The following is a 27,976-nucleotide window of genomic DNA, read 5'->3' as shown; positions in this document are numbered from 1 at the left end:
ATAAAAATATTTGCAATACACTGTACAATACTACAATTATTCTGTCTGTTTATATAATATTTTAGTTTAGTTTTTTTTACTTTAATATTCTTTACTGTGTAATTACTTATTTATAATACTTGTTTTAATCTTGTTTTTTACTATGCCTCTAGTTTGCACTGTCCTCTCTGCTGCTGTAATCCTGCAAATTTCCCGCTGTGGGACTAATAAAGGATTATCTTATTTTATCTTAATTTCCAAATCATTTTTTTTCTAACTAAACAATCTGCTTTAATCTATATTTGTTGGCGTTTAGCCTTTCAATGAAGAGAGGACGCACTGACGAGTTATATTCATTAAAGAAAGTTGATTTATTCAAAAAAAGAATAACTACCTTAATCTGATTATTCATTTTATTCAATTTGAGGATTTTGTTTTAGGATTTTTTTATGATGGAAACTTTGATGAGAGACATTTGAAGCTTCATTAAAACCTCAAAAGCTTTGAACGTAAAAATAAATGGTATGAGCAACATTTCCTTCACTAAAGTCATACGGCTAAAAGAACTAAAAGACAGTAAATGGATGGAAAGGACGGCAGAATGGCAGAAAAAGAGACAGCTCATCCATGAGGACTCTCCATTAGCCAGCAGTGACCCTGTCACTCGGTCCAGTGGAAATGTTTTCAGGTAACCTTGACGTGATCCTTTAGTGTACATTTAGAGACAAACGGCCACAAAAGCTGCCTTAAATAATGAGCATCTTGCTGTGAGACGTTCTGTCTGCACACAGAGACACAGAGCTTCATGTGGAAGCCTCCTGCAGACGTTCACAGATATCATCTGCTGCAGGAACAAAAACTAAAAAGTGAAAGTCCTCCTCTCTCCTCACCATCACACACTGTACACTTTACATAAATAAAATGGAACGCTATTACCAAGCCGTCGCACGTTTAAGCCTAATCAGACAATCATCCGTCTTTCAACTATAGAGAGCATTTTGCACCACCAAACACATTTCTCAGAGTCAGTGGACACGAACTGAAACTACCGCCCAATCCAGAGGTCCACATGCTATAACAATCCAAAGAAAGGTCAGCTGGTCACCTTTAAAGAAACCTGGTCCTGCTCAGATAGATATCAAAGAGAGCAGCTTCTGCTACATTATGATACACATTGAGGTGTGTAAAATATCAAACAGCTTATCCTTAATTAATACCCAAGAATGTAACTTTATTAAAAATAAAATGTTGTCACATTTCCTCAAACTGTCACTTCATCCTGAAAGTAGAACATTTAAATATCAGGTTCCTCTTATTCCTTTTTCTTCTCCTAATGGCATCTGCAAGAATCGGCTGTGGCGTAGTGGAGAGCAAGGTAGTTCTCCAATCAGAGGGTCGGTGGTTCGATACCCGGCTTCGGCAGTCGATGTGTCCTTGGGCAAGACACTTAACCCCAAGTTGCTCCTGAAGGCCATCGGTGTGGACTGATGATGAATGTTAGTTAGAGTCTGATGGTGGCACCTTGATGGTAGCCTGTCATCAGTGTGTGAATGGGTGAATGATATGTAATATACTACTGACTGTAAGTCGCTTTGGAGAAAAGCGTCTGCTACATGACTCTAATGTAATGTAATGTAATGTAATCCATCGAACTTATAGAAAATGCCATCAGAGCATTAAGAGAGGGAGAGGAACCTGTTTGTTCACAGAGTCTCTGTCTCATGTACTACTGTCGGGATAAAGTGATAGTTTGAGTAAAATAACAATATATTATTAAAAGCTTATTTTTACTAACAGCTTAAACTTTAGTTTCAACGATTGGAAAAATTCTACTTGGAAGCAATCCTTAAACTCATGTCTGTGTCCTCAGACCTCTTATCTTAACTTAACTAAAGAAATATAAACTATAACTGCCAATTAGATTTGTCAATGGGCACTGTTCCTCTCATTCCTTTATCTGTGATTAGAACTAGAATTACATTACATTACATTACAGTCATTTAGCAGAAGTGACTACGAAAGATGGCAGACCATAATATCAATTATATCAATTTACTGGCGAGCTCACTATTATGGAAAACAACAACAAAAAGCTAGAGACAGAAGTTCTAATGTTGTCGGTGGAAGAGAGGAAACCATCTTTTATAACTAAGTTATTAATTAATGAATTAATCTTCTTGGCATTCGATATGTACACCCATCATTACATGGTCTGGTCAATTTAAAGCGTCATCATGTGATATAAGAAGCCTTTCAATCATTATATTTCTGAGCTCATGTTGTTCCTTCTTCATCCTCATCATCATACAGATCCAACAAGTTATTGTGAATGTACAACAGGCTCTACGTCGTTCTAATGTAGGATTCCTAACTGGGGAAATCACAAAGTTAGGACGGTTGTGAAATAAATGAATTCCCATCCGAAGATAAGAAAAGATTTATTTTTCCTAGTGCAGTTATGAAACATCCTAAACTGAGATAAGGTGGATATTTAGACCTGGTTCCTGTTATAAGGCCCTTCAATCTGAATTGTGAGACGTTTGTCTTTTCTCTAAATGTTCTCAGGCGACTCGATTCTCACTGTTGGCGTCTCGTGTTGCAGCATATGAGACATTAACATGTAAGTAGCCCTGTGGGCAGCTCAGCCTATAGGACAGCGTTCACAGTGATGAGAAGTGTAGAGCAACTAATCAGACTGGAAAACACGTTGTTTATGACTTTATTTATATGGTTCATATGTTTAGTGTAGTAAAGGAAGGGAGAGCTTACTTGAAGAACTCGATGAAGGAGAAGCCGTATCCGTGTTGTTCAGCTATCCCTGCACACACAACGTTGGCCGACGCTCCGATCAATGTTCCGTTTCCTAAACAGACGAGAAAAACAACATTAATTCAAAATATATTTAAGAAACCATGAGCTTATTTAGCGGAATATTTAACCTTCAAAATGATCATTTTTATATCAGTTACTCTCTCGGTGTCACCTTGAATTCACTAAAACACCAAATGGTCTCATGCAACAGTGTATCAATATTCAGGTTTTAGTGAACATGCATGTGTTTGTGAGCACACGACTGTTCTGGATTATTCTGCATCAGTTGTGTGAGAGTTTGTAAACTGATAGTTTTGATTTGTTAAATTTTCACTTTAATTCAACAAGACTTTTCTCTGTTTTTTTATCCTCCGTTCAGCAGGAGACATGAGAGATAAACAATGTTTTCTGCAGGAATTCAATGTAACACATGGTGAGTAACTGATATACACATGGTTATCTGTGTTCACATCAGGATGCTTGGTGCTCAAACACAGTCCGAGTTCATGGACAGTGTTTTTCCTGATGTTGAGTTTTTAGTGTGAAGATGTCGGCCATATTATCTGATCAGAGAATTGTTTTTGTTGCTGCTGTTTACATTGATTATGAAGCAAATTCAATAAATGCACTACAGGAATGTTCTACTGTTTGTGTCTGTTTGTCAGGTATTTCGATGTGAATCCCTGTGTTGCAGTACAACAATAAATTATCCTTAAATCCTTGAATCCTTGAATAAAACACAGTTATGAAGAGCAGAATCACAAAGGCCACATATCCAACATTTAGTAACCCTCTCTCAGCGTCTCTCACAGCCTGAATCCAGTTTAAAGTTCTCCTCTTTCTCCTCCACTGAAGGCGGTGTTTTGACAGTCAGGCTGCGTCTCCATCCCTCCGTTCGATACGGCTCACATCTCAAAAAGGTGTCAGCGTTGGAGGATGGAGCTGTGCGGTGGGTGACATCATACCGCCGATCGATACGAGCCGTCACAGAGCAGTTGATTAAAAGCCAAACACAATGACAGCTCTCTAACTCTCTTTGTGTGTCCTTCTCCGCCCAAACGGAGCGGAGCGGAGCCTGAACGAGGCCAGATCTGAGGGGCCTCGGGCGGCAAAGAGCCAGGGCTCCCCAGGGTCTGGGGGGGGCACAGCTGCTCAAAATGTGACTGTCACCTGGATCACATGACCCTCCTTCTGACAGAGGCCATCCATAAAGACAAACATCTTTCAAACAGTGACTGTGAGGGTCCTTTGTTGTGTGATTTTAGAGCAAAAACAAACATTATAGGGTGACACCATCGACACTTTAGGAACCCAGAAAGCCTCAAAAATATATATGTGTCACTTGCAATTGTCACCTATGTATTTTAAACGTTTACTTATGGTGTGAATAGGGAGTGCAAGAGACAATTCTCACAGCCATCAGAGCTGAAAACAGGTTTAGCGAAAAAGAGACATTCTTCACTTCTGTTTGTGGATCATTGGACAAATTTGACCCAATGTCCTTCTTGAGAACCTGAATTAAAGCAGAACTCTGTCTCTCTTTCTGTTTGACACCAGGAGAGGAAGCCAAGCCAAAGTCTTAGTGTGTCCATCTACAGAGAGGGAGGATAGTATGTTGTGTGGATTCTGTTGCAGGGAATAGTTGTTTAGACTTTGTTTAAGTTAAACCTTGAATCCATTGAATCCTGTATATTGCGTATTGAATACGTGTAAGACTTCCAACACAGTCTGGATACAGGTTGTGAAATAGTCAGAAAAAGATTTCTATTGGTTTCATGTACAGGGACACAAATTGTGTTTTTTGTGTCTTTCGGAACTTTTTTTCAGGACGACATAATGATTCAAACCAACAAAACCAACAAAACCAACAATTTAATACAAAACCAAAAAGCGGTATTCAACACCAGTCTCCTGATTAAAGATCTTGTTGGTTGAACCCATCCATCTCACCCCCCGCCCACCAAAAGTCATATTTTTGGATATTATAAAGTCCCTCACTTCCTCTGACTGTTGCTTAGTCACATGGATGCATTTCATTTGAATGTTAACCCTGAAAAAGAATCCTGAATTGACTTTACATTGGTATTATTTTCGTCCTGAGCAACACGATCATCATACTGGGCTGAGATGTCCACTGGTTATTTTATTTGCTGCATGTCTTCCCCTCAGTCTCTTTCCTCACATGTCCCGTCTTTCTTCACTATCATTATCAAATAAAGACATTAAATGCCTCAAGAACTGTCTCATTTTTATGAAGAAGAACATCTTACCCCCGAGACAGGCTCCCATGGCCAACGCGAAGATGAGCGGTTTCACCGGCAGGTTCACATCTGCGTCCTGACTGAGGTTGATGAGAACTGGAATCTGTGAAAACAAATAGAGATTGGAAATTATTAAAAATATACACAGATATTAGTGTTTGGCAGAAAATCTGTTTTATATGCAATGCTTTTCCAAAAATAATTTTAACAAGAAAATTAACGCATATCTTTTTACATTATTTGGGTTGAGTTTGGTGTCTGAAACACAGTAAGTAGTCTCCGATACTCATACATATACATATACACAGGGGGCTCCGTCTATGATGTGATATGTGATGGGTTTTACACACAACATACAGCAGGTGATGAGCCGGATCAGAGCCCAACATGAAAGAACACAACAGTGGGTTCTCAACCACGAACAAACCGATTTATTTCTTGGAGATTGTTGGATTATTTTCTGAGGAATTCACTTTAAATTCCTGCATCTCCTCTGAATATGAGTCTAGGAGTTAAACATTAAAGCTTTCACGTGCAGCGCAGCATTGATGCTTCTACTGGTTCCTGCTGGTGTGACCAGATGTTGCATGACTGAATACTGGTGTGCATGCCACGTTAACAAACGCATGCAAACACTATACATATACATACACACACTTATATATCAATCAAAAGGTCTTCCTCTGGTTGGGGACCAAACCCTCGTTAAGTATTTACAGGAACGACGAAATAGATACAAATACGATGATAAACCACATCTATTGTAACTTCTTGCTAAGAGTTACAGATGTTATTGACAACTGCTGTTAATTTAGCTTGGTACAAAGACTGGGAATACCAACTTTGACTGGTTATTTTCAAAGGTAACTGAATATGGCGATTCAATAAACAAGATATAACCATAGACTGGATATAAGAAGTGGTTGTTCTGAAGCCTCTAGTTTGGAGATTTTGCCATCACCATCTTGTTTTTTTTGCAACTAATCAACAGGAAGTGACCATATATGGACTGAGGAGGAGTGACGTAGAGACGCCGTATACGTCTCTGGTGTGGACCTGTCAATCAGTGTGTAGCCCCGCCCTAAAGCATCCCCTGCTTTATGGTCTGTTTGACTCTAAATGGAGCATCATTTACTAAATGAACATCATGCTGTATTGAAGAAGACTTGAAACTAGGTGATTTAAAGGGTTGAGGTGATGACATTTCTACCAATGTAGAGATCCAGGCTAGCTGTTGGCTTGCTTATCTATGCTAACCGCTATTTACTGTACAAACATAAAAGAGGAATCAATCTTCTAATCTCACTGAGAGAGAAAGCAATTAAACATACTACCCAAACTATCTTTTTTTCAAAATTTGATTTTTGATTGATTCATAAATTGTTCTTTTCTGGTCTGAATGTGGGAAAACAAGTATTTTCTCAGCTTCAGTCTATTGTGACAATCACAGGACAATTCTTATCAGCTGTGCACTGAATTGAAAATAGATGCTTTTTGAAGTCTTTTTTAATGGAAAACAAATCTTGCATTGGCCTGAAAATATGAAAAAATACTCAGAGAAAATAACATCTTCAAAAGTCCTGTACACACTGGTTGAATAGTCAACACCCTGGCTGTTTAATTCATTCTGTCAGAGGGAATAACATCTTCTGCTGTTCTCACTGTCATTTTAATTGAGCAGAAACATTGATCTCTGCACAATCTATTGATTTTCAGCCAAACAGACAGCTGACAACAAAAGTGGCGAAAAGTTGGTCTGCTAGTTTTAACAGAATGAATTGAAAAATATTGTCCTCACAGCTGAAGGAGATAATTCACGAGTGTATGAGAGTCTTCGTGTATCCTGCTGTTGTAACAGTTATTTTATATTAAACAGTACATAAACAGTAGGGTTAGCGGTAGTTAGTAGGTTACTGGTTAGTTACTAACCAGCACATTGTTCACTCTCAATTTTGACTTTAAAGGTGCAACGTGCAAAATGTGGCCGAGGTTTTTGCTTAGAACATTCAAATTGAACTAACATTACAAACAGAATGTGAAGAGTTTAAATATGGAGATATCTACTGAAATTAGCATGCTAACCAGTTAGCCGCGGCCGGTCCTGTCTTGTAATATCATATGTAACCTGGAGAGGCGATAGTGAGTCACTGTAGCGTCCAGTCTGTCCTTAGTCGACCATGTTAGGACGAAAAAGTAGAGCTGCACTGAGCGCTTGTCAATCACATTGAAAGTTCAGAGTCTATGTGCATTTTCCATTTTATTTGATTGAATTAAAGTGTCATAATCAAAAAAAAAAATTTTAGGTAAGTCCCCCCTCCACCCCCCGCCACCAGGAGACGATCTCGCCGGTAGGAAAGCTTGGTAGGAATACACATTTATAGTCAAACAGACCATAAAGCAGGGGATGCTTTAGGGCGGGGCTACACACTGATTGACAGGTCGACACCAGAGACGTATACGGCGTCTCTACGTCACTCCTACTCAGTCCATATATGGTCACTTCCTGTTCACTGGTTGCAAAAAAACAAGATGGCGACGACCAATCGCCAAACTCCAGGCTTCACAACATCAGTCTATATGCTGATGACTCTATATTTAGATTGTATTGATGCAGTAGTAGAGGAGAAATGCTGGAGGATGTGTTACATCGTTGACGGATAATGCAGCCAGTAATGATGATATTTAATAACATATGATGGAACCACAAACATAACGTCAAGGCAAAAGTCTGTCCCGATACTTCAAAATCAAGAATTTCTTAGAATCAAGCATTATTGATGTCCTGATATGTTGGAGAGATAAATCAAAGCGTCTCACCATGGTGGCAGTGAAGGGAATGTTGTCAATGAGAGAAGAAGCCAGAGCCGAGACCCACATCACCAAGATGATGGCGATAGCCAAGCGCTGGTCATCGGGCACCGCCTGAGAGGAGACATAACACCATAATAACTTAGTACTGTCATCGGCACTCAGATGCACACAAACCCCCTTAACACATCACTGATTTGACCGTTTGAATGCCTGACACGACCACATGTGGTGTCTTTGAGTTTTATCTCTGAGCTCACAGGAAGGTTGGTTCTTCATGATGGTCCTCCTCTGAGGTTTGCATGGACAGGTGAAAGGAGGATTTTTCATAGTTTCCCGATTTTGTGCCTCCTCGATTCCTTTCCTCGCCTGGCGTCTTAGTCCCGCCCATGAGAGATGCGAGCGTAGGAGAGGAGGAGGAGTCACGAGGAGTGGAGGAAACAGAGACATCCTCGCCTCAGACTGTCAGAGTGTCACAGCTGATCATCTGTTCATTTTTCAGTTATAACTCTGTATTTTATGATCTCTTTAAGAATAGCATAACGGTGTTCATGACAACTTATATACTTACTATTTATTCAAATCAAAACGTGGCATCATGTGACTAGAAAGATCGGATGTCACACAATTGTATTAAACACACACACATAGGCTTTATGTAATAACGACTTTATATATTTTATTGTGTGAAGTTTAGATGCTTATACGAATAGTACTATATGATTAATGAGTGACATTTTTTATTTATGACTGATTGATATTTATTATAAACACACAAACACAGTCTTGTCTTTCTACATGACGATATGAATGTGAGAGAATGTTCTTATCGATATAATGTTTGCTCTTGTAAACATTATGTCAGGATTATAGTTGAATTAGATGAAGCTTCATTAAATATAAAAACATAAGTATCAGGTGAATGTCGTTAATGAATGAGGTTAACAGAGTCTGATGAGGAGCTACACAAACTGTGATCTGATCATCTTAAATAAATAGAGTTTATGAATACAAAAAGGAATGTTTACATTTGTGGAACCATTACAGCTGTGTGTCACGCCTCTTTTATTTGTTTCCATGTGCTGAAAACACTTCCTCAAAGGACACACCGGTGTTTCCTTGTTCCTTAAGATACATTTTATGAATTGGGGCTTTCTTCAAGATGGAGAGATTGATCTCCGGGTCACAAACCGGAGGATCGAGGACAAACAAAATGGTGAAATGAGAACGACCCCTTGTGTCAGGAGAGAAATGCACTTCTACCCAGCATGCACTCTTTCGTTCTTTGAAAGGCTGAGCAGGTGAAAACCACGAATGGCCCCCACCTGTCATGTGTGATTATTAGCCTCCTGGAGGCCGGCTGTCTAAACACCAGCTGACGTCTCTATCAGCGCTGCCATCCTCCGCTCCAACACCAGCAGAGATTACCTCCGACCGCCGACGGGAGTCAGAGGAAAACTAAGTAATTGAACTGCACAGAGCAAAAAGGATCAATATGCATGAAATGCAATATCACATCACCTGTTCCCAATTATCAATTATGCCAGTTGTGTGGAGCCTCGAGAGACGTCTGTTTTCGTTTGAGAATCAAAGGGGAGAAAAAATAACTCACTTTTATTAGCAGAGCCGTCTGTTCTCCAATATAGTCGATGAGCTGCAGCTGAGCTAGAGCCTGAAAGATGAAGAGCAGAAGATTAATATGAGTCGGAAAAAAGATCTGAGGAGGATTAGTTATAGGTGGGATTAAACCACCAGAAGAAAAGCAATTTGGTTTTTATTTAGGCGACATTAAGGCGACAGAGACAAATCTATTCTGGTTACGGGTATCGACACAGAGAACAGTCACACCGGGGGTTTGATCCCGATGCTCACTGGGTTCAATGTGTTCAGAGTTTAACCATCAGAGGACGCAAACAACAAACCAGTTGATAATACGATGTGTTTTTTCATCCTTTCACTTTCAGATTGTAAACCCATTGACTCCTCAGTTGAGCATCCTGTTTTCTCTTTTAAAAACCATGAACACTTTTTAATTGAATGCCAGAAACACAGGCTGAGTGTTAAATACCTCCATCAGAACGAAGAGGCCAGCGAAGAAGAGTAACGTGGCCCACTCCACCCGATGGAGGATGATCTCAAAGTCCTGGATGTCGGCCAGAACCAGAAGCCACAGAGAACCCAGGATAGCGATCCAACCTGAGAGACAAGAAGAAACATCACATGACACCTCCGCTCAGAAGAAACACAAGCGATTACTTTATGGTCTCATCGTCGTTTTCACAGAGAACAGCAACCTTTATTAAATGTTTCAGATGACAGGCTGTGTTTTACATCCTGGTCTCGTTTTACACTTTTTGTCGTCTTTTCTGCCCCATAATGCTTCATTTATGTTTATAACTTTATGTCTGCTTTTGGATCTTTATGTTTGCTTGTTTGTTTTATTTAAGTAGATTATATGACTTTTGTATTGCTTATAATGTTTTTCTTTTAAATCTCACCAGCAAAACTTGCTTCTTTTCTTTTGTTCTTGTGTTTCTGCTGCTTTGTTTTATTGTGCAAACAAATACATCTCCAATAAATCCATGATCAAATAATATATCAAACAAATGATGTCTGTGTGAAAATGAAAACAACAGAAACTCAACATGTGAGAATGGAATCTGGTGCAGCGGTCAACCCTCTCTATTATCTAATAAACAGATCATAGCATGGAGTCCTTGTTTGAAATGATATTTGATATGGTATTTGCTGTGTCTTTCTGGGTGTGATGTCTTTTTAACACATTCCAGTCTAGAGGACGGAGGTTCGGCAGCAGCCGGCTCATATTTACATCCACAGAGTGTTTTTGAACGAGTGTGCATCCACTTGGAGAAAATGAGATTAAACAGGTGAGCAGCGGTGATTGTCTCGGCCGAGGCCTTTGGGGAAATAATTTCACAACTGATGGGAACTGGTGACGAAAAAGAAGAAGAGAGGAGACGGGCAGAGAGGAGATCAGGGACGAAGAGAGACGCTGGATGTTTCTGCAGCTTCACAGCCGGTTGGAGTTTCTGCTGTTTGTGTTTTTAACAGAGAACTCCAGCATTGACTTGAACCTCTAGATGATGATTCAGGTATATTTTTGGGGGAAATGTCGGTCAAAGTTTGCTGGAAATGGTCAAAGAGAATAAACATCTGGATGATGGGAAAGGTGAGGAACAGAGAAGGTGAATGAATACTGAAAATCAATTCATAAAGATCATACATTTCCATATTAGAACATGTTTTATAAGGGTCTTGTTATATTAATATTGTATGTTGTTTACTGTTGTTAATGAACAGTTGATTAGGCTCCAGTCAACTTTAAACTAAGACTATTTTTACACCATACAGTTCAATGAATTTACTTTAAACCTGCATTAGTTCATGTTTGAGGTGACTTGGGGTGAACATAGACTTTACGTCAATATTATTTTCCACTTTTTATTGAGTTACATTTTTTGACCAACCATCAGTCCTGATCATAATTACCAAATATGCATTCATTTTCAATCATTTTCATCCTTTAAATGCCAAAAACAAAAAAAAAAAAATGAGTCATAAAAGCTCATGTAATGTCAATATCTTTTTAACAAATTGCAAAAAGCAGATAACTCAGATAAAGTGTCTGCAAAGGTCTGTGGTTCCTTCAAGCTACAGAGGACAAATATAACAAACAGAAATATGACACCTTTGATTTCTACACTAGAGCGAGGAGCAAGACGCAGATAACAAACCCAAATAGCTCTCCAATTAAAAAGAGCTTTTAGTCTGAGTCGTTTATGATCGACTTATCTCGAACACGACAACAGTGTGACCAGGAGACGTTCTGTGAAAAGGAACACAGAACAAAGTAAATAGAAACAAGGACTAAAGATAAAGAGATTTGTTCTCCGGCTTGACTCTCTTGTACATTCCTATAAGCTTATGGGGAGATAAGAAGCTGTGATGTTTCAGGTATTCTGTATTTCCAAAGATTCAAGGTAATTTAAATGTTGGAAAAATACCAAAGTAAGAATTTATATTGTATTCTTTAGAAAGACAAATAAGCAAAATAATAATTCATATCTCTTATATTCATATGAAAAATATGTTTCAATCAGCCGTGTGCACGCTTGCAGAAACACAAATTGCCAAATGGTTAACGCTCTGAAACCAGTGGTTAGGTTTAGAAAACCAACGTGGTGAATGTTAGATAAAACAAGGTGAAGTAAAAAGGTAACAATAAAACAGTGCAGCAGAACAACGGAAAAACCAAAACAAGGTATCTTAACAAGGTAACATACCATCATAACATAACAACATGACATCACACCGTAACATAACAATGTAACAATAACACAACGTAACAAAACAACGTAACAAAACAACGTAACGGAACAACGTAACGGAACAATGTTTATACTGTATATAAATTACAACAACATAACGTAAAAATGTTGAGTAACAACGTTTCAACCGAAACTATCATGAATAAATTACAACTGCCTTTAGCAGACTTTCTTACGTTATGTTATATAACAAGTTAAAAGTCCACGTTTATATTTTTAAGCTATGTAACTTTAACTAACAGTAGCTGGATAAACTACTTCATTTGCTGTGGCAGAATGTAAAATCGTCCACATTCAACGTATCAGTGGTTTGCAGAAACGTACAATGAAAATTTTTTTCAACAAACTAAAGTATTTTAATGTATTTCTTATACTCCTCATTTAACAATCTACATGGTGTTGTGAGCTTTTTTCAACAACTTTCCCTGCTTCAGTCTCCTGATTTCTGCACAGGTATCAATAAAGTTTCATCCAAACCACAGTTGTAACTTAAACGACCACAGACACATTAGAGGGATCAAATGACCAGGTTGTATTTAGACTGAAATTAAATCTTACCCTGTGAAGTAAATGAAACTTTAATGAGGCTCATTATTTTAAAGCAGGTGTGAATGAACCGAGCGGGCTGTGACCTGCATTCATTAATGAGTCGTGTTTGGACAGACGTCCATCCGTCCTCAGGGACAGAACCCCTCTGCCGTGGGTCAGTCCCATTTAATAAATGTCACAGAGAGGTAACCGGAGCGGCGGCTGTAATTAACCGAGCGTGTTTGGTGACTGAGCGGCGAGACGACCATGAACAGCCGTCTTCATTTAGGGAATCGTGTTAGCATTAATGAGATGCTGTTAGAGTCATCCACTGACACACAGCAGAGATCAAACCCTCACCCTAACACACAGATACACATCCACTGACCCAATACTAAATATGCAAGCAGAACAATCAGCTGACTGGTGGCATCCAATCATATTCATACAGGTGTACTCTCCACATGCTACTGCTACATGTTATGCTAATCATTGACATCTCCCAGACTGTTCCCTAACTTTTAATATACAGAAAATAATTCAATTTCCTGTAGTTCATAGGGCCACAACTGCAAATTTCATCATCTATTCAACTTTCTAGATAAATGGATTAATTATTAGGTCTATGAAATAGTGTTTATTGTCATATCTTTAAAGGTCCTGTGTGTAGGATTAGAGGGGATCTACTGGCAGATTAGAATGTAAAATGTTTTTATTCTTGTAAAATCACCTGAAAATAAGAACCGTTGTGTTTTCGTTTCTTAGAATGAGACGTTTATATCATATATCAGCAATGTTGGGTTCTAGTGCTGTACTTAAAAACACAATTTCAGGTCAAATGTGCATTCAGTAGTTTTGCCTGAACCCTGTTTATCACCACAGCTTTGAAATTAAATTACAGTCACATGATCAGAGTCAAAGTGACGGGTCTAAAAGCAGCTCCGTATCCATGTAATCTGTGGGATGCTTTTTGCTCGTCAGCCCATTATTTGGGCTCATTTCACATGTGAGGACGGAGGAAGCTGTGTTTCATAATTACATGACAGAACCTATCAAAGCCCGGGGGGGCAGTGCTCACCGAGCTCCAGATGAATGCTGGTAACGAAGGAGTTGAGGAAGAACATGAAGATCACAACGGTGAGGACGGACACACACTTCACCAGCAGCACCGTGTCCGTTATTCTGTGCTGTGAGGAGACAGAAACATCAAGCATGTGTCTGAATGCAGTTTTATCATCTCACACACTGAAGGTATTTGTCTCAAAGTGAAGACGGCTTCTTCTTCCAGAGGACGTGACGTATGAACGCTCACCTTCTTCTGCAGCTCTTGGATGTTTTGCTCCCAGTTCTTGTCCTCTTGAGATATTTCTCTGTCGGATGAAGCAACATTTTAATGAGTGTTAAAGACAGAGACAAACATTTAAATATAGACTAATAACTCTCTTAAGAGTTTCAAAAAGTTGGTTAAATGATGTGTGATGGTGCCTCTATTAGCTGTTTATGAACACACTGAGTGTTGTGCTGTTTTTAGGTATTTGAGTGTTGCTTCAGTATTTCCCAGTGCTATGAAATTATATTTGTGCTATAATGGCTATGCCTGTCTGGAAAACATCTTGGACAAAGAGGACAAAAATAGAAACTATTCTTGGACTTCCTTGAGCTTTTCCGTCGTCGATTGTTTTTGAGCAAAACATGAATAAACACAAAGTACCATGTTGTGTTTAAACAATGAAATAATCTGAATAAACTCAACTAAATGTGCATTAATGAGCACAAATTAAATGTCTCATCCAAAAGTCATCAACAATATTATAATAAATACAGAATTATTTGTGTCTGATTTATTTGTCTGATAATAAATTCAGCCTGATCGTCTAAAAAACATTCCTATACAACAAAACTGAGAATTTTCTTCCGTTTTACGCTTTCACAAATAGGTTTCCAATCAAACTAATCAAACAAACACTGGATTTATTCGAATTTACATCTGTAGTTTAAATAACATAGCAAACATACTTATTTTAAACCAAACCATGGTACACAAATTTTTGTCGCGTTTTTTTGTTTTGTTTCGTTTCAATAAACAACATTAACGTATTTTAAAATGCGACCGTAATCTAGAATAAGAAATGTTTCCCTCGAAATGTAATTGCATGTGTTCATGTGTGTGTGTGTGCCGACTATAAGCAGCAAAACATATACTGCTTCATGAAAGAAGTGTTTTCTGTGAGAGGCTATAAAAGCATCCTCAGCTCTGTGTTCAGTGTTTTTCTGTTAACCTCTGGAAGGTCTTCATCATCTTGCGGAGCAGATACTCCAGGTTGAGGACTTTCTGCATCAGGAGGCATTTCACCGCCGTCTCCTCTCGGCTGGCCGAGTTAATGCGCTGAGCCGTCTGCCTCCAGACCAGGATCTCATGCTTCAGTTCTGCAGGAGACGGAACAGAGCAGGAGAGAGCTTAGTGCGTGTTAAACTGTACAGTATGGTGTAGCGTGTTTCCAGTGGGGGGTGGGGGTTTGGTTGGTAATAGCTCCTTCAGCTGAGAGGATATTAAGATGATCCAGTCAATATGCTGCGAGCCCCCATCGAGGGACTAATGCAGCCGCGACGGGCACATTGGCCAGCAGAGAACAGAAGCAGAGAAACAGCCTGAGGGAGCCGGACGCCTGTGGAGAGACCAGGAGGTGTTTCTCCTTTTAGAGGGAGGTTAGAAAAAAGACATTCCCGTAAGCCAATCTGCTCAATAACCAGTGGTGGTGGAGGCTTGGTGCTGATTGAGCAGCGTGTTCTCACAGGTAGGAACAGGGTGGTGGTGAAGGGAAGAGGCTCCACAGGGGGTCGGGGGTCTGCATCGATACAGTCACCATGTGGATCCGTCTGCTGAGGCTCAGTAACAGCCGGTCTTCTTCTTCCTCCTTGAATGTGAGCACTGGGGTTCTTAGGTGTTCTCTGCTCTAATGATCTCCTCCTGAGGTTCTCTCTCTGCTCTAATGATCTCCTCCTGAGGTTCTCTCTCTGCTCTAATGATCTCCTCCTGAGGTTCTCTCTCTGCTCTAATGATCTCCTCCTGAGGTTCTCTCTCTGCTCTAATGATCTCCTCCTGAGGTTCTCTCTCTGCTCTAATGATCTCCTCCTGAGGTTCTCTCTCTGCTCTAATGATCTCCTCCTGAGGTTCTCTCTCTGCTCTAATGATCTCCTCCTGAGGTTCTCTCTCTGCTCTAATGATCTCCTCCTGAGGTTCTCTCTCTGCTCTAATGATCTCCTCCTGAGGTTCTCTCTCTGCACTAGTGTGCGTTACTGGGAGAACTGCACAAAAAAACAATTTCACACAAATAAGCCCTTGTTTTTTATTACTTTGCCCATTATCTGCATCCCCAGGGTGTCGTGTGCAAAGATCTACAGCAGCAGAGAACAAATTCCAGGAAGGAGGTTTTTTATTGTTATTCAATGATGTTACTCTGGACGATGTGGATAGTTTAAAGTCTGCAGGGACGGACAAATCCTGTTCTCCTCTTTTAATGGATACTTAATAAGATATATTTATAAAAGAAGATTAGCTGAAGGGTGGAACCCAGACTGGATTTGGTGAATGAAGAAGTCAAATCCAGCAGCTGACCATCAGAGTAAAGTGTGTTTTCTGAGATGAACCATGAGGTGTTTGACTCATCGGACTCCTGATGGAGCCGAGCTGCTGAAAGAGGTTAAAGGTGAACGTGCTCCACCCAGTAAATGATGCTGAACTTTAATCAATCATCTTTATATTAAAGTTATACATGTTCACCACCATTTAGTGGCTTTGGTCTTTCTAGTCTTTTCATGTTTCCTTGCAGGCATTTTGCCCCTTTAAATAGTTGTTGTGAGTCTCTGTCTCTTTGTAGTCGTTTTATGTTTCTTTGAGGTTGTTTTGAGTCTCTTCCTGGTTTCTTTGAGTGACATTTTGAAGGTGAAGGCCATGCTTATTGATAGGAAGTTGTTGTGCTTGAATTACTATTACCATTACTATAACATTAATAGTCATGCTCCCTAAAATAAAACACATTTAGACAACAAAACTACATGTGTTTGAAAATCTCTGAAGTGGACGATTAATTGAGGAGATATTTCTATTCATAAAAAAACTGACTTCACTCTTCTACCACTGAATGAGAATAAAACCTTTTCATCTCAATGAACTTCCATTTTAGTAACCCATCACTAAAGAACAGCTTCGGTTATTTTGTGTTCTTTAATGGATTTACTAAGTGTGAAGAGGAAGCAACTTTAAATAGGGGTTAACAAATGTTAAACTATGTGAATTAGTTATGAGATATTCTGACTTCATTAAGAGTATATTTAACACTTAACACTAACAAGCAGTAATCAGGAAGTTATTGAAGGGGGAAACTCAATGTTAATGGCTGAGTAGTTGTAGAATATGCTCAAGCAGAATAAGGCTTTAATAAGTGCTTTATAATGACTAATAAAGATCAAAATATGCATGCCAATTAGCAACTAGTTAATGGTAAATATGTCCATCTTAATATAAAGAGTTATGACTTTATTGGGCTTGAAGGTCCTAAAAGTAGCTGGTTATAAACTCTGTCATTTATTACATTGTGACCACAGAGGGGTCTTCTCAGGGTCATCTGCTGAGGACATTAATACGACACTGTCTTAATTCAGAGGCCACTATAAAGATCCTGAGTGGGCGTTAGAGTTAATGAAGTTCTTTATGAGAAGGTGAGTATCTGCAGTGAGGAGGTACTATGAGCACAGCGCGGGGTTAATATACTTCATACTCATCATCAGAAGACATCATAATTGATTTTTAGATTGTTCCACATCCAGAACAATCCCTCAATTTACATTTCATCCCCCGTGACAACATGATAACTCCCCTTCGTCTTAACTCACCGACTATTTCAATGGACTCTTTGTTGTAGAGCTTTTTGTTCCAGTAGAGCAGCCGGAGGAACGGGAAGGAGGTGAGGAGAACGAGGCATATTCCCAGAAACATGTAGCCCGTGAAACTGGCAAAATCAATCCCCTGTGAGGGAAAGAACAACAACGTGTTAGTGCTCAGAGGTTTCATTTAGACACATTAGTGCATCAGCTCTGGAGAGGAAACAGAAGGACAACCATGATTATCTCATGTGACAAAGAGCCTCAAGTTCAGACTGTTCATTGTCTGAGACAAAGAGGAGCTCTGCCAAACGTAGGCACTGATCTAAAGGCTCACCGTCATACAGTCATTAAAATAATTACAGTTTGGTGTGTTGGGCGAAGAATAGAGGTGCTCAGGTGCATTCAGAAGCTTCATGTGGGTTTATATTTGAGAGCTGCCTGAGACAATGATATGAAAAATGAAAAATCAAGGAGTTTTATTATTGTACACAAAAGGGGGCGTTGATAACTGCATCCTTAGGATGTTTTCGGCTCTAGTTTGGCACAAGACTCATCTGATTTACTGAAACAGAAAGAAACAAGTTGTCCTCAGAATAACACTGTTTTATCAAACGTGTCTTTGTATGACATCACCTTCATAATTTACCATTTTTTAAGCCTCTTAATTTAACGTCATTAAGATGCTGTGAGTGATTCATGCTGCCTTTTTTCTACAGAATGAAGAATTCAATTGCAGATAATCAGAAAGTGGTTAATAGTGACCTCTACAGGATTTACAAGACGCAGCAAAAACCTCAGATTAAAGGAAGAGGAAGGCTGAAAGTAAACATCCATCCATCCATCCATCTTCCATAACCTGCTTATCCAGTTAAGGGTCGCAGGGTGCTGGAGCCGATTCCAGCTGTCATTGGGTGAAGGCAGGGTTCACCTGGACAGGGTTCACCTGGACAGGTCTCCAGTCTGTCACAGGGCTGACATATAGAGACAGACAACCACTCACACTCACATCCACACCTACGGGCAATTTAGAGTCTTCAATGCACCTAAGCTGCATGTCTTTGGACTGTGGGAGGAAGCCGGAGAACCCGGAGAGAACCCACGCTGACACGGGGAGAACATGCAAACTCCTCACAGAAGGTTGTCTAGCCCGGGAATTGAACCCGGGCCCCTCTTGCTGTGAGGCGACAGAGCTAACCACTACACCACCGTGCAGCCTGGAAGTAAACATTCAACAGGATAAACCAGCAAACGACAAATTTAGATATTCTGACACGTATGATAAATATCTGAAACACACAGGTATCAAGCCTACAATCAATAAAGATTGAATGCTTGACCTCAAGTAAAATTTCAGTTGTGGGAGATGATATGATGTATATAGATATAATGCCAGAGATTTACTGTAATACAGGAAATCTCTGGCTGCTCCTTTATTTCTTTATTCATGCTTCAACAGACGGCATATAAGTGACGTCACCCGTTGGTTTGTGGACTGATGTTTTGAAGCCACAAGATCATAAATTTGTTGCCGTTGCCATTTAGGGTTTTTGCAACCAGAAGGGACACGAGAGGGCAACTGACCGATAGTTAACATAATACACTCTAATGAAGCGAAAACCAACTGTAAAAGGGTTAAAGACCAAAACAACAAATATAATATATGTAGAAATAGTTAGCTAGTGCTTTAATACTGTTAACAATTTTTTGACACTTAAAAGGAGAATAAACTCACTGAGCATGCTCAGAATCTTCTTCTCTGGTATTTTACGTATCGTTGTCGTACACATCACCACCTACTGGTCCGTTGAGCAATTGCAGTTGTTTTTTAGCGTTTTAGTGTGGACGTAGATATTTTGTTAAACGAAGGTTGTATGGACAGAATTTTTTTTGAAACGTAGAATAAAACATCTGTTTTAAAAAATATCTGTATACGTGTAGACATATGATGTCCTGTATCTGAGTCCAACAAATCTCTGCAACGTATCCTCATACAACGGTCCGTATGATATCTTATGAAAAGTAACTAACAACACGTGTCAATTTCTGCTTGTTACATTAATAAAGTTTTTTCAAAATAAATGTCTGTCTTCACAGGAAACTCAGTTTGGTTTAGGCAAAATATGGTGCATCTGAATTGCGGCATATTATTTTTCGTAGGTATTGCAAGTTGAGAGCAACCTGATCTCTGTCACATATTTCCAATAGTTCCAACTGTTCAATGGCAAGACACAAGAGAGCAAACCACCAAAGAAGAAGAAATGTTTGCCGCTGTAATGTTTCTCTGTTTACAGACATAAACTGTGACCCCGCTGTGTCCACAACTCCAGAGCCAAAGTCAACTCCTCTTCTGACCAGTTGGACCAGATCCATTTGGCAACGAGAGTCACTAAAGTCCCTCAATGAATTTATACCAAAAAGGAGGTATGAGGGTTTTGTATGCACCATGCTTCCTTTGCTCTCCAACAAATCAAACACAAGGACACTCTGATTGGAGGGGCCGGAATCGCCAAAACACACACCCCTCAGCTGGTGCCATTCATTCTATCTCTGGACAAACAAGCAAGCATGCAAACAAACAAACATGCAAGCAAACCGTGCATGCACACACAAGCTGTCCTTATCAAGAGGCCAGACATGGACTGAACGAGCTCGGACGCTGTGGCCCCCATCGTTCTGTCTCCTGGGACACAAAGAGACAACACAAACCCAGAAGGTGGAGCCCGGTGTGGCAGCAGCCGTACCGTACACCGGAGGAGACCACACACTGCTGCACCCACAACGGGCTAAAATGTCAACACACAGCGAACTGATGTCACATCAAGCAGCTGTGAAAATGTCATGTCTTCTAGGGATGCAGCATGGCTCCCCCTCCGAGTATGAGGAGAGGGAAGGTTATGAGACAGCTACAGGCTGCAAAGCAAAACGTTCTTCCTGTTTACTGAAGTCACGATCTGGACAACTTCTCCCTCTCAATGTTTGTCCATGATATCAAGAGTGAAGAACAAGGTGTGTCCACTAGGCTGACAAATATTCAAATACAGGGATGATGTGTCTCAGCAGTGTGATTGACGGTGTATAGAGGCTCTTGTTTTTCAGGACCAAACTTACAATCAGGAAAGTAATGATTTGTATTAAAATGACTGAACATTGACCGCTTTTTGTAGATTCTATTCAAGTAGACCTTTCAGAAGTAAAGTTTAGGAAGGGACAATTATATTTCAGTGAGCGGCCAAACACAGCCCACAAGCAAAATGCATGACAGGAAAAGAGCTGGACATGCTTTCAAACATTCATAGAAGGGTCAAGCTGCAGAGCTGCAAAGCTTCGAAGCATTCTTTCCCTATGCAGTCATGCTAAGGTCGACGTAAGTTTGCAAACTACATTAGTTTTGGATTAGCTAGCTATGCAAATGTCATTAGCAACATTAGCTGATATGATTACGTTTAGCTTCTGGCATTTATTTTCCTGTTGTTGTTGTGCTGACGTTAGTTTAATAACCGCATTAGCATAGCTAGCTAACTTTAGCTAAAGATAGCAAAGAAATAAGGTTAGCATAAGTTATTTTCTGCTTAACTTTATGTTACCTAACTTTAAAAGTTTACATTAATGTTTTTGGTGGAGGTCGTTCTGCATGGACATGATACAAATAATTATATATGCACTCAAAAGGCAAATTTATTAACGATAAGTGCAATTAAACTATACACTGCAATATAATACAGTGGCATGTAAACAATAATTATTGATAAGGGGGTCTGAAACGCTTGTCCTGGTGATGGAGATGAGCCTGAAGTACATTATTGCATCAGGATTGACAATGTCTCCTTCACAAGTCTAATCAGACTCTAATCCCAAAGCCAGGGTCTCCAGTGGGGCCAAACATGGCTCTTATAGAAGACTAGAGCCAGACAGATACAGCTGCTGTAAAGGGGGGAAGGTGTTACTCTACATGTGTCAGAAATAATTAAATGTACTATAAGAGGAGACTCTTTGAGCAGCTCTGTTGCTTAGAATGACTGTGTGCTGGACTGTATGACATGGTAATATATATGCTAAAAATAGTATGAAGGAGGAGGTACTAATTCAAAGTCAGGTGTTATGAACAGGACAACAGCTAGAGCAGCCGTCTGCTCTGTAACACTGGGCGGGTTTCTTTAAAAATGGATGGTGTTTCGGTTTCTTCCTCCAGTGTTTTGACACGTTTAATTCCCCTGATTTATGATGGCACCAGCAAAAATAGAAATTGGTTTCACTGCCACTAAATCTCCATTCACCACCTGCACATCAACATGAATGAGGGTCACAGCTCACGATTGTTTGGATACATGGAGAGATTGTGCTGAACAGAGAAAGCAGATGTACAACCCAGCAAACACAGATGATCGAATTTACCCACAGTGCATCCCAATGAAACACCTGCAAATGTCCGTTTGTGCACTATAATGTGTATGCACTGTGAAAGCTATATTAGGTCATGAACGTCAGGGATTATTGGAGGTAAATGCAGTAAACTCTCCCCTTAAAGGATACAGTGAGTGCTACCAAACACACGTTTCTGGTTCTGTAGGATGTTTTATTTAACTTGTTGTCTCCTTTAGTAACTTAAAAGAACAGCTCTGCAAATAAAATGTATTATTATTATTATATTTATATGTATTGGGTGTGTCCAATGTTATTGCATTTACCCACTCAGAAGTTTTAATAAATGGAAAATAAACTAAGTTAAACTGGGCCTGTTGGTGTATTCAAGTAAAACTGATATTAATTGTTTTTGTTAAAGGGGCAGTGTGATAGATTTAGTGACATCTAGTGGGAAGGTTTCAAATTGCAACCAACTGAATACCTCTCCGCTCACTTCTTTCTTTCCAAATATGTCGGGGAACAACGGTGGCCTTCAGGTGAAATATAACAAATAAAAAGTCTCTCTCCAGAGTCGGTGTTTGTTGAGTCCGTTCTGGACTACTGTAGAAACATGGCAGACTCCGCCTCCAGCTCCCTATGTAATTAGGAAAGGCTCATTCTAAGCCAATGAAAACACAACGATTCTTAGTTTCAGGTGATTGTACACTAATTGTACTAATGGAAACATATTATATTCCATTTCTGCCAGTAAACATTGTAAACATGAGTTTATGGTCTCAATCTCTAGTTTCAAGTCTTCTTCAATACAGCATGATGTTCATTTAGTAAATGATGCTCCATTTAGAGTCAGACAGACCATAAATCACTTACTGTCCACTGGTTTAAAAAACAACAACATGGCGACGGCCTTAATCAAAGATGGCGGCGGCGAGGCTTCAAAACGTCAGTCCACTCACCAATGTGTCCACTGCTTATATACATTCTATGGGACGGACTAAAAAAACATAACTATTAACTACAAGTGGCTAAAAACTGTACGAAGCTGCAGATTGAATGTTAATATCAAAGTTGTATCATTAGAGTTTTAAAGTGGTGCTGTAGTCACTATCTGTTGTTTGGAATAATACCTGTCAGCTCTGTTTCTCAATGTGCATTTTTTACTGTTGCTGCAGTGATGCTCCGTTCATAATTACCCAAACATCTTGTCATAAAGTGACACTTTCAAAACACTTAACTGCAGTCTTTACAGACCGAAAAGTAAAGAGACATATCAGAGATGTGGACTGGAGTCACTGTTTTCATCTCTTGTATCTTGACAGAAAATGAAAAGCTTGAGTTACGCATGCAGACAGGGATTGAGATTCTTTATGATTTGATGGTGGTCTATGATCAGATCAGAGATCCTCACGATACCTGGGCCAAGAGTCACCACTTTAGGATTCAAGAGTTTCACAAGTAAAACTTCTAGATCAAAGTTTTGTGAAAGCCAGACATTAGCATCAAACTTTGTGAGTCTTCAGGCTGTTTACATGCAGCGTTCAAAGCTATAACTACGCTGAAATAATGAGCCGTATTTTGTAGATATCCCACTTTTTGTGCTGATCCGTTACTACGGTAAAGAGAGCCAGATTACATCCATCTGATCCGTTACTACATCCACATTACATCCAGTTGTGAAAGTGCCTACTTCTTTACGCAGCTCCTGATTTGAGACTATGATCACGTTGGGTGGATCTCCGACAGCTGTGGCCGCCCCTCCGATGTTGGTGAAGATTACTTCTGCAATCAGGACATGTCTGGGGTCCAGATTAAGCACCTCGCACAACCTGCAAAAATCAGACAGAAAAGCCCTTTAGCCCTGATGGGATTGTGACGAGAGGGAGAATGAATACAGGAGAATGAAAAGGATGTTGGAGGATAAAAGGCATTGGTCCTTTAACATGGTGGATGAACAGGATTTACACCCTGCTGGACTGGGAACTAATTAGAGCACAGTTTCATCCGGATCTGTGTTATTTTAATATTTTCAGTCAAGTCAAATATCATCTGTATGCTGACCTTCTGGAGGAAAAAAGCCATGTTGAGAACTTAATAATGGTTTAAGAGCTGGAAACAGAGACACTAATAATGATGTAGAGCCAGAGGAGGGCGGCTCACACACAGCTGATAGTACTCTAAATTATAGCTTCTGAGTCGTTCTTCTGTTTTCCACATCTGGAATATATTCAGGTTTCTTTAAGAGAGGAAGTTGTAATCTATCAGCTGATGTGACAATTTTAAACACTCACTAATTAACACATTATATCTGGTCTGTTTAATAACAACACAACAACCAATTTGGCTTTTCAGGCTCACAATGTCCCTCACATCTCCTGTCTTTGTGCTAAGCTAATATAAGCTAACCAGCTGCACGCTAAGGCTTCATATTTATAGCGTGGTATCAATTGTCTCATCTAACTCTACGCAACAATGCAAATAAATACCCATAGTATCAAACTAAAAGAAAGTAAATTAATTAATACTTAACGTAATAACAGTTTGATTACTATACTATAATGTCTGAAGGTATAATCCTGCTTTTTTTTTATTCATAGAGCACTATTCAGACACAAGGCCATTCAATTAAATATATATTAAACATAAGACAGGATGAAAACATTCAAATTGCATCTCAAATCAAATCAAAAAGCAATAACAAGGAAATAAGATTAGTAAGAAATTGCTTTTTAGAAAGAAATAAAAACAAAAAGCCTATTAATTTAAAGAAGTTTTGTATCTAATCAACAATAAAGAAGACTGTACCTGATGGTGACCGGGGTGAAAAGCATCATCGTGGTCACATTGTCCAGAAAAGCAGAGAGGATGGCGGCGATGAGACAGAGGATGATGATCATCGGCCACACTCGTCCTCTGGAGAGCTGGTAGGCCTTCAGAGAGAACAATGAGTCCATGTTCATGAGAGTGGAATGATTAAGTGGAAGGCTTTAATCGCTCCCGTTAAGAGTTCAGAAACCTCTGCGTTTCAGCCGTTTAAAGCATCAAGAAAGTCAAAGTGAAACTTCATAGTAGCACTAATAATGGTGGATTATGAGACAACCGACTCCATCAATACCTCTGGAAGAAGACACCAGACTTCATGGTTGTTAAGTCTCTTTTTGTGCTGTTTTCTGTCTCTTATTAGTTGTCTTGAGTCTCTATGTAGTCAATTTGTGTTAGTTTTCAGGCATTTTGTGTCTCTTTGTAGTCGTTTTGTGTGTTTTGTAGTCATGTTGTGTCTCTTTGAAGTCATTTTGCGTCTCTTTGAAGTTGTTTTATGATTCTTTGTGGTAATTTTGTTTCTCTTTGAAGTCATTGTGAGTCTCTTTGTGTCTCTTTGAAGTTGTTTTATGATTCTTTGTGGTAATTTTGTGTCTTTTTGTAGTCATTTTAGTTGTGTCTCTTTGTTGCTATTCTGTGTCTTCGTAGTCATTTTGTGCCCCTTTGTGGGGTTTTTTAATAGTTGTCGTGTGTCTCTTTTTGTCTCTTTGTATTGTTTATTGTTTCTTTGTGGACATTTTGAGTCTCATTTGTTGTAATTTGGGGTCTTTTTGTGGTTGTTATGCCCCTTTTTATAGTCATTGTGAGTCTCTATGTTGTCATTTTTTGTTTCTTTGTGGTCATTTTAAGTCTCTTCCTGGTTGGTACTTGTCTCTTTGGGTGACATTATGTATGTGAAGGCCAGGGGAGCCCCTGTTAGGCCCGTTCAGTAATCCAGCCATGAGCACCAGAAGAAGTAGTGTACTAAGATTCCAGAAATAGCCTTAAATATAAGATTACACTCCTTCATGCTAATAAAACAGTCTTAACCCCCCGGGAGTCGCCAGCTCTTCTGTGTAATAGCCCGACGTGTCAGATAGCTGAGCTGTTCTCAGAGAAGCTGTTTTAATTTGGAGTGCCTGTCCTTGTCTGACTCACACTGTATATTCATGAGCCTGTATGATCCCTCTGTTCTCAGGTCTGAGTGCTACTGGACCTGAAGGACGAAGGCATGCCCTCTTTCACCGTCCACGGAGAATATTCAGGATTAAAACTGAGCTGGTTTCCTGATGGGAGGAAACCTTGAGAGAGGATGAAGGTCTTATCTTCTACTGTAGACTCACTCATCTGAGAATACGTAATCTGTTATTATTTGTAGGATGCATCTGGATCTAAGTTAAGAAATAGGGAGTTTAAAGGTGATGTCTATCAGAAAGCATTAATAAAATAATACGATCCATTCTTCTCTAAATATTAAACCAGTTTGGCTCATTTCAATAAGCAGCACTCGACCCAGTTTTCTGACCTTTCCCACCAAAACAAAGCAGATGTGGCTCTTGTCAGCCCGTTATAGAGAGGTACTGTTGAGTCAGGGTGTAAAGATAGAAATCAAAACGTGTGAGGTCATCTCACATTACAGAGGTCGTCCCAAATCCTGCTCATGTCAGATAAGTCGAGGTATAAACTATAGGCTTGTCATGTATCCGAGTTAAATTCAGAAATAGCTCAAAGCCTGTCGCCTTGGAGACGACTCTAAAATACCAGAGTGCTTCTATTTTCACAGACGTGTCACTCAGCGTCCCAAAGGCAAACATGCACATGGTATATCTCTAAAGGATATGTAACTGTAATACGGCAGACCTTCATGTTCAAAAAACCACGATGTTCTCGATTGACACTTCTAATTTGGTTGTTTTCTGTGTGACGACTCACCTTCACAGCACAGTAATCAAAGAAGCCCGTGTCTGAAAAGATGGCCACCAGCACCATCTGGAACAAACGGGACACATTCGTTAAAGAAATTAATAAAAAGAACATTTCCACTTATGTAACAGGATTCATATGTCACACTGATATATTTAAAAAACAACAAGATGGTGCTCACATAAGAGGTTGTGGTCAGTGAGAAAGATATTTCCAATGTGCTAAACTTTCAGGAGTTCAGGATTTCTTTTCACGCATACTTTATTATCATAGCAGGTTTTTTTAACGATCTACTCACCCAAACTCATGTTGTTTTATTTATAGGCAGTTATGTAATAACAACAAAGACCCGAATTGTAATGTTGAATCTTGAAAAAAATGAAACTCTAGTTTTGCCAACATCCTTTAACTTTAACCAACTAAACACATTTTCAAGATATTTAAATAGCTCATTTTTGCTTAATCTAATAATCTTAAACCGCGTTTTCAAATCTCATATTTTTTTTTGTACATTCTACAGCTGCCCTTAAAAAGTACCGACTGTTTCACGCAGTATGCATTGATTTGGGACAAATGACTTCCTCATAACATCCTGAACTTTGACCCTCTTGCTCATATATCCACTGTGCAAAGGATTGTGGGTCAGAATAGTCAGAAAAGCTTGCTGGCTTCATACTGCATAATGAGAACAGATGTTGTAGAACATCCTGGTATTTTTGACATACTACATATTGGGACACACTAAATCTTTATTTTTTGGCATACTAAATAGTAGTTTGGGTATTTAAACGCACAGTTTGTCTTTAACTGCCAGCGAGATGAATCACTGTTTGATACTTTAATTTTACTTTCTCCGAGCAATCCCTATTTTTGAGCTCTTTATTTTTTATTAAATTCAGACTAACGATAGTTTAGAGAATATTATAGATTCTAAGCCAGAACTGAAATAAATGTGGGACTCAGAGAAAATGTCGCAATTACAAATCTATCTGTGACTTCAGCTCCAGGGAGAGCTCCATGGGTTTCTCAATGCACAGTGCAGTCAGGCTGATCGGGGCCATTGATTCTAAATGACTGATATTTAGAATCAATGGCCCCACCGCACAAAACAGGATAGTATAACATTTGTGCAAAATCCAAGAACACAATCCAAAAACATCAATTTTTAAGAAGAATCTAAGCTTGATAACAACCCCAAACTGTTTATAAATCAATCAGATTTTTTATCGAGAAACTGTTTTTTTACTTTTCATAAAGTATACTGTAGCACATTTA

General features: G+C 39.4%; 1 protein-coding gene across 1 annotated transcript in view; it reads right to left on the bottom strand.

The window, feature by feature from the left end:
- Positions 1-27,976, bottom strand: part of oca2 (oculocutaneous albinism II) — a 51,016-nt gene that overhangs the window by 8,511 nt on the left and 14,529 nt on the right. The window contains 12 exon segments of the mRNA XM_054603283.1: positions 2,749-2,842; positions 5,061-5,154; positions 7,869-7,973; positions 9,472-9,531; positions 9,928-10,055; positions 13,815-13,923; positions 14,049-14,106; positions 15,016-15,163; positions 17,630-17,762; positions 23,670-23,808; positions 24,785-24,909; positions 26,711-26,767. Coding sequence (XP_054459258.1) covers positions 2,749-2,842; positions 5,061-5,154; positions 7,869-7,973; positions 9,472-9,531; positions 9,928-10,055; positions 13,815-13,923; positions 14,049-14,106; positions 15,016-15,163; positions 17,630-17,762; positions 23,670-23,808; positions 24,785-24,909; positions 26,711-26,767 — 1,250 coding nt within the window.

This window comes from Anoplopoma fimbria, chromosome 8 (assembly GCF_027596085.1).
Source record: "Anoplopoma fimbria isolate UVic2021 breed Golden Eagle Sablefish chromosome 8, Afim_UVic_2022, whole genome shotgun sequence".
Lineage (NCBI taxonomy): Eukaryota > Metazoa > Chordata > Actinopteri > Perciformes > Anoplopomatidae > Anoplopoma > Anoplopoma fimbria.
The sequence above is the reverse complement of the archived record's forward strand: the minus strand, read 5'-3'. Positions and strand labels throughout refer to the sequence as shown.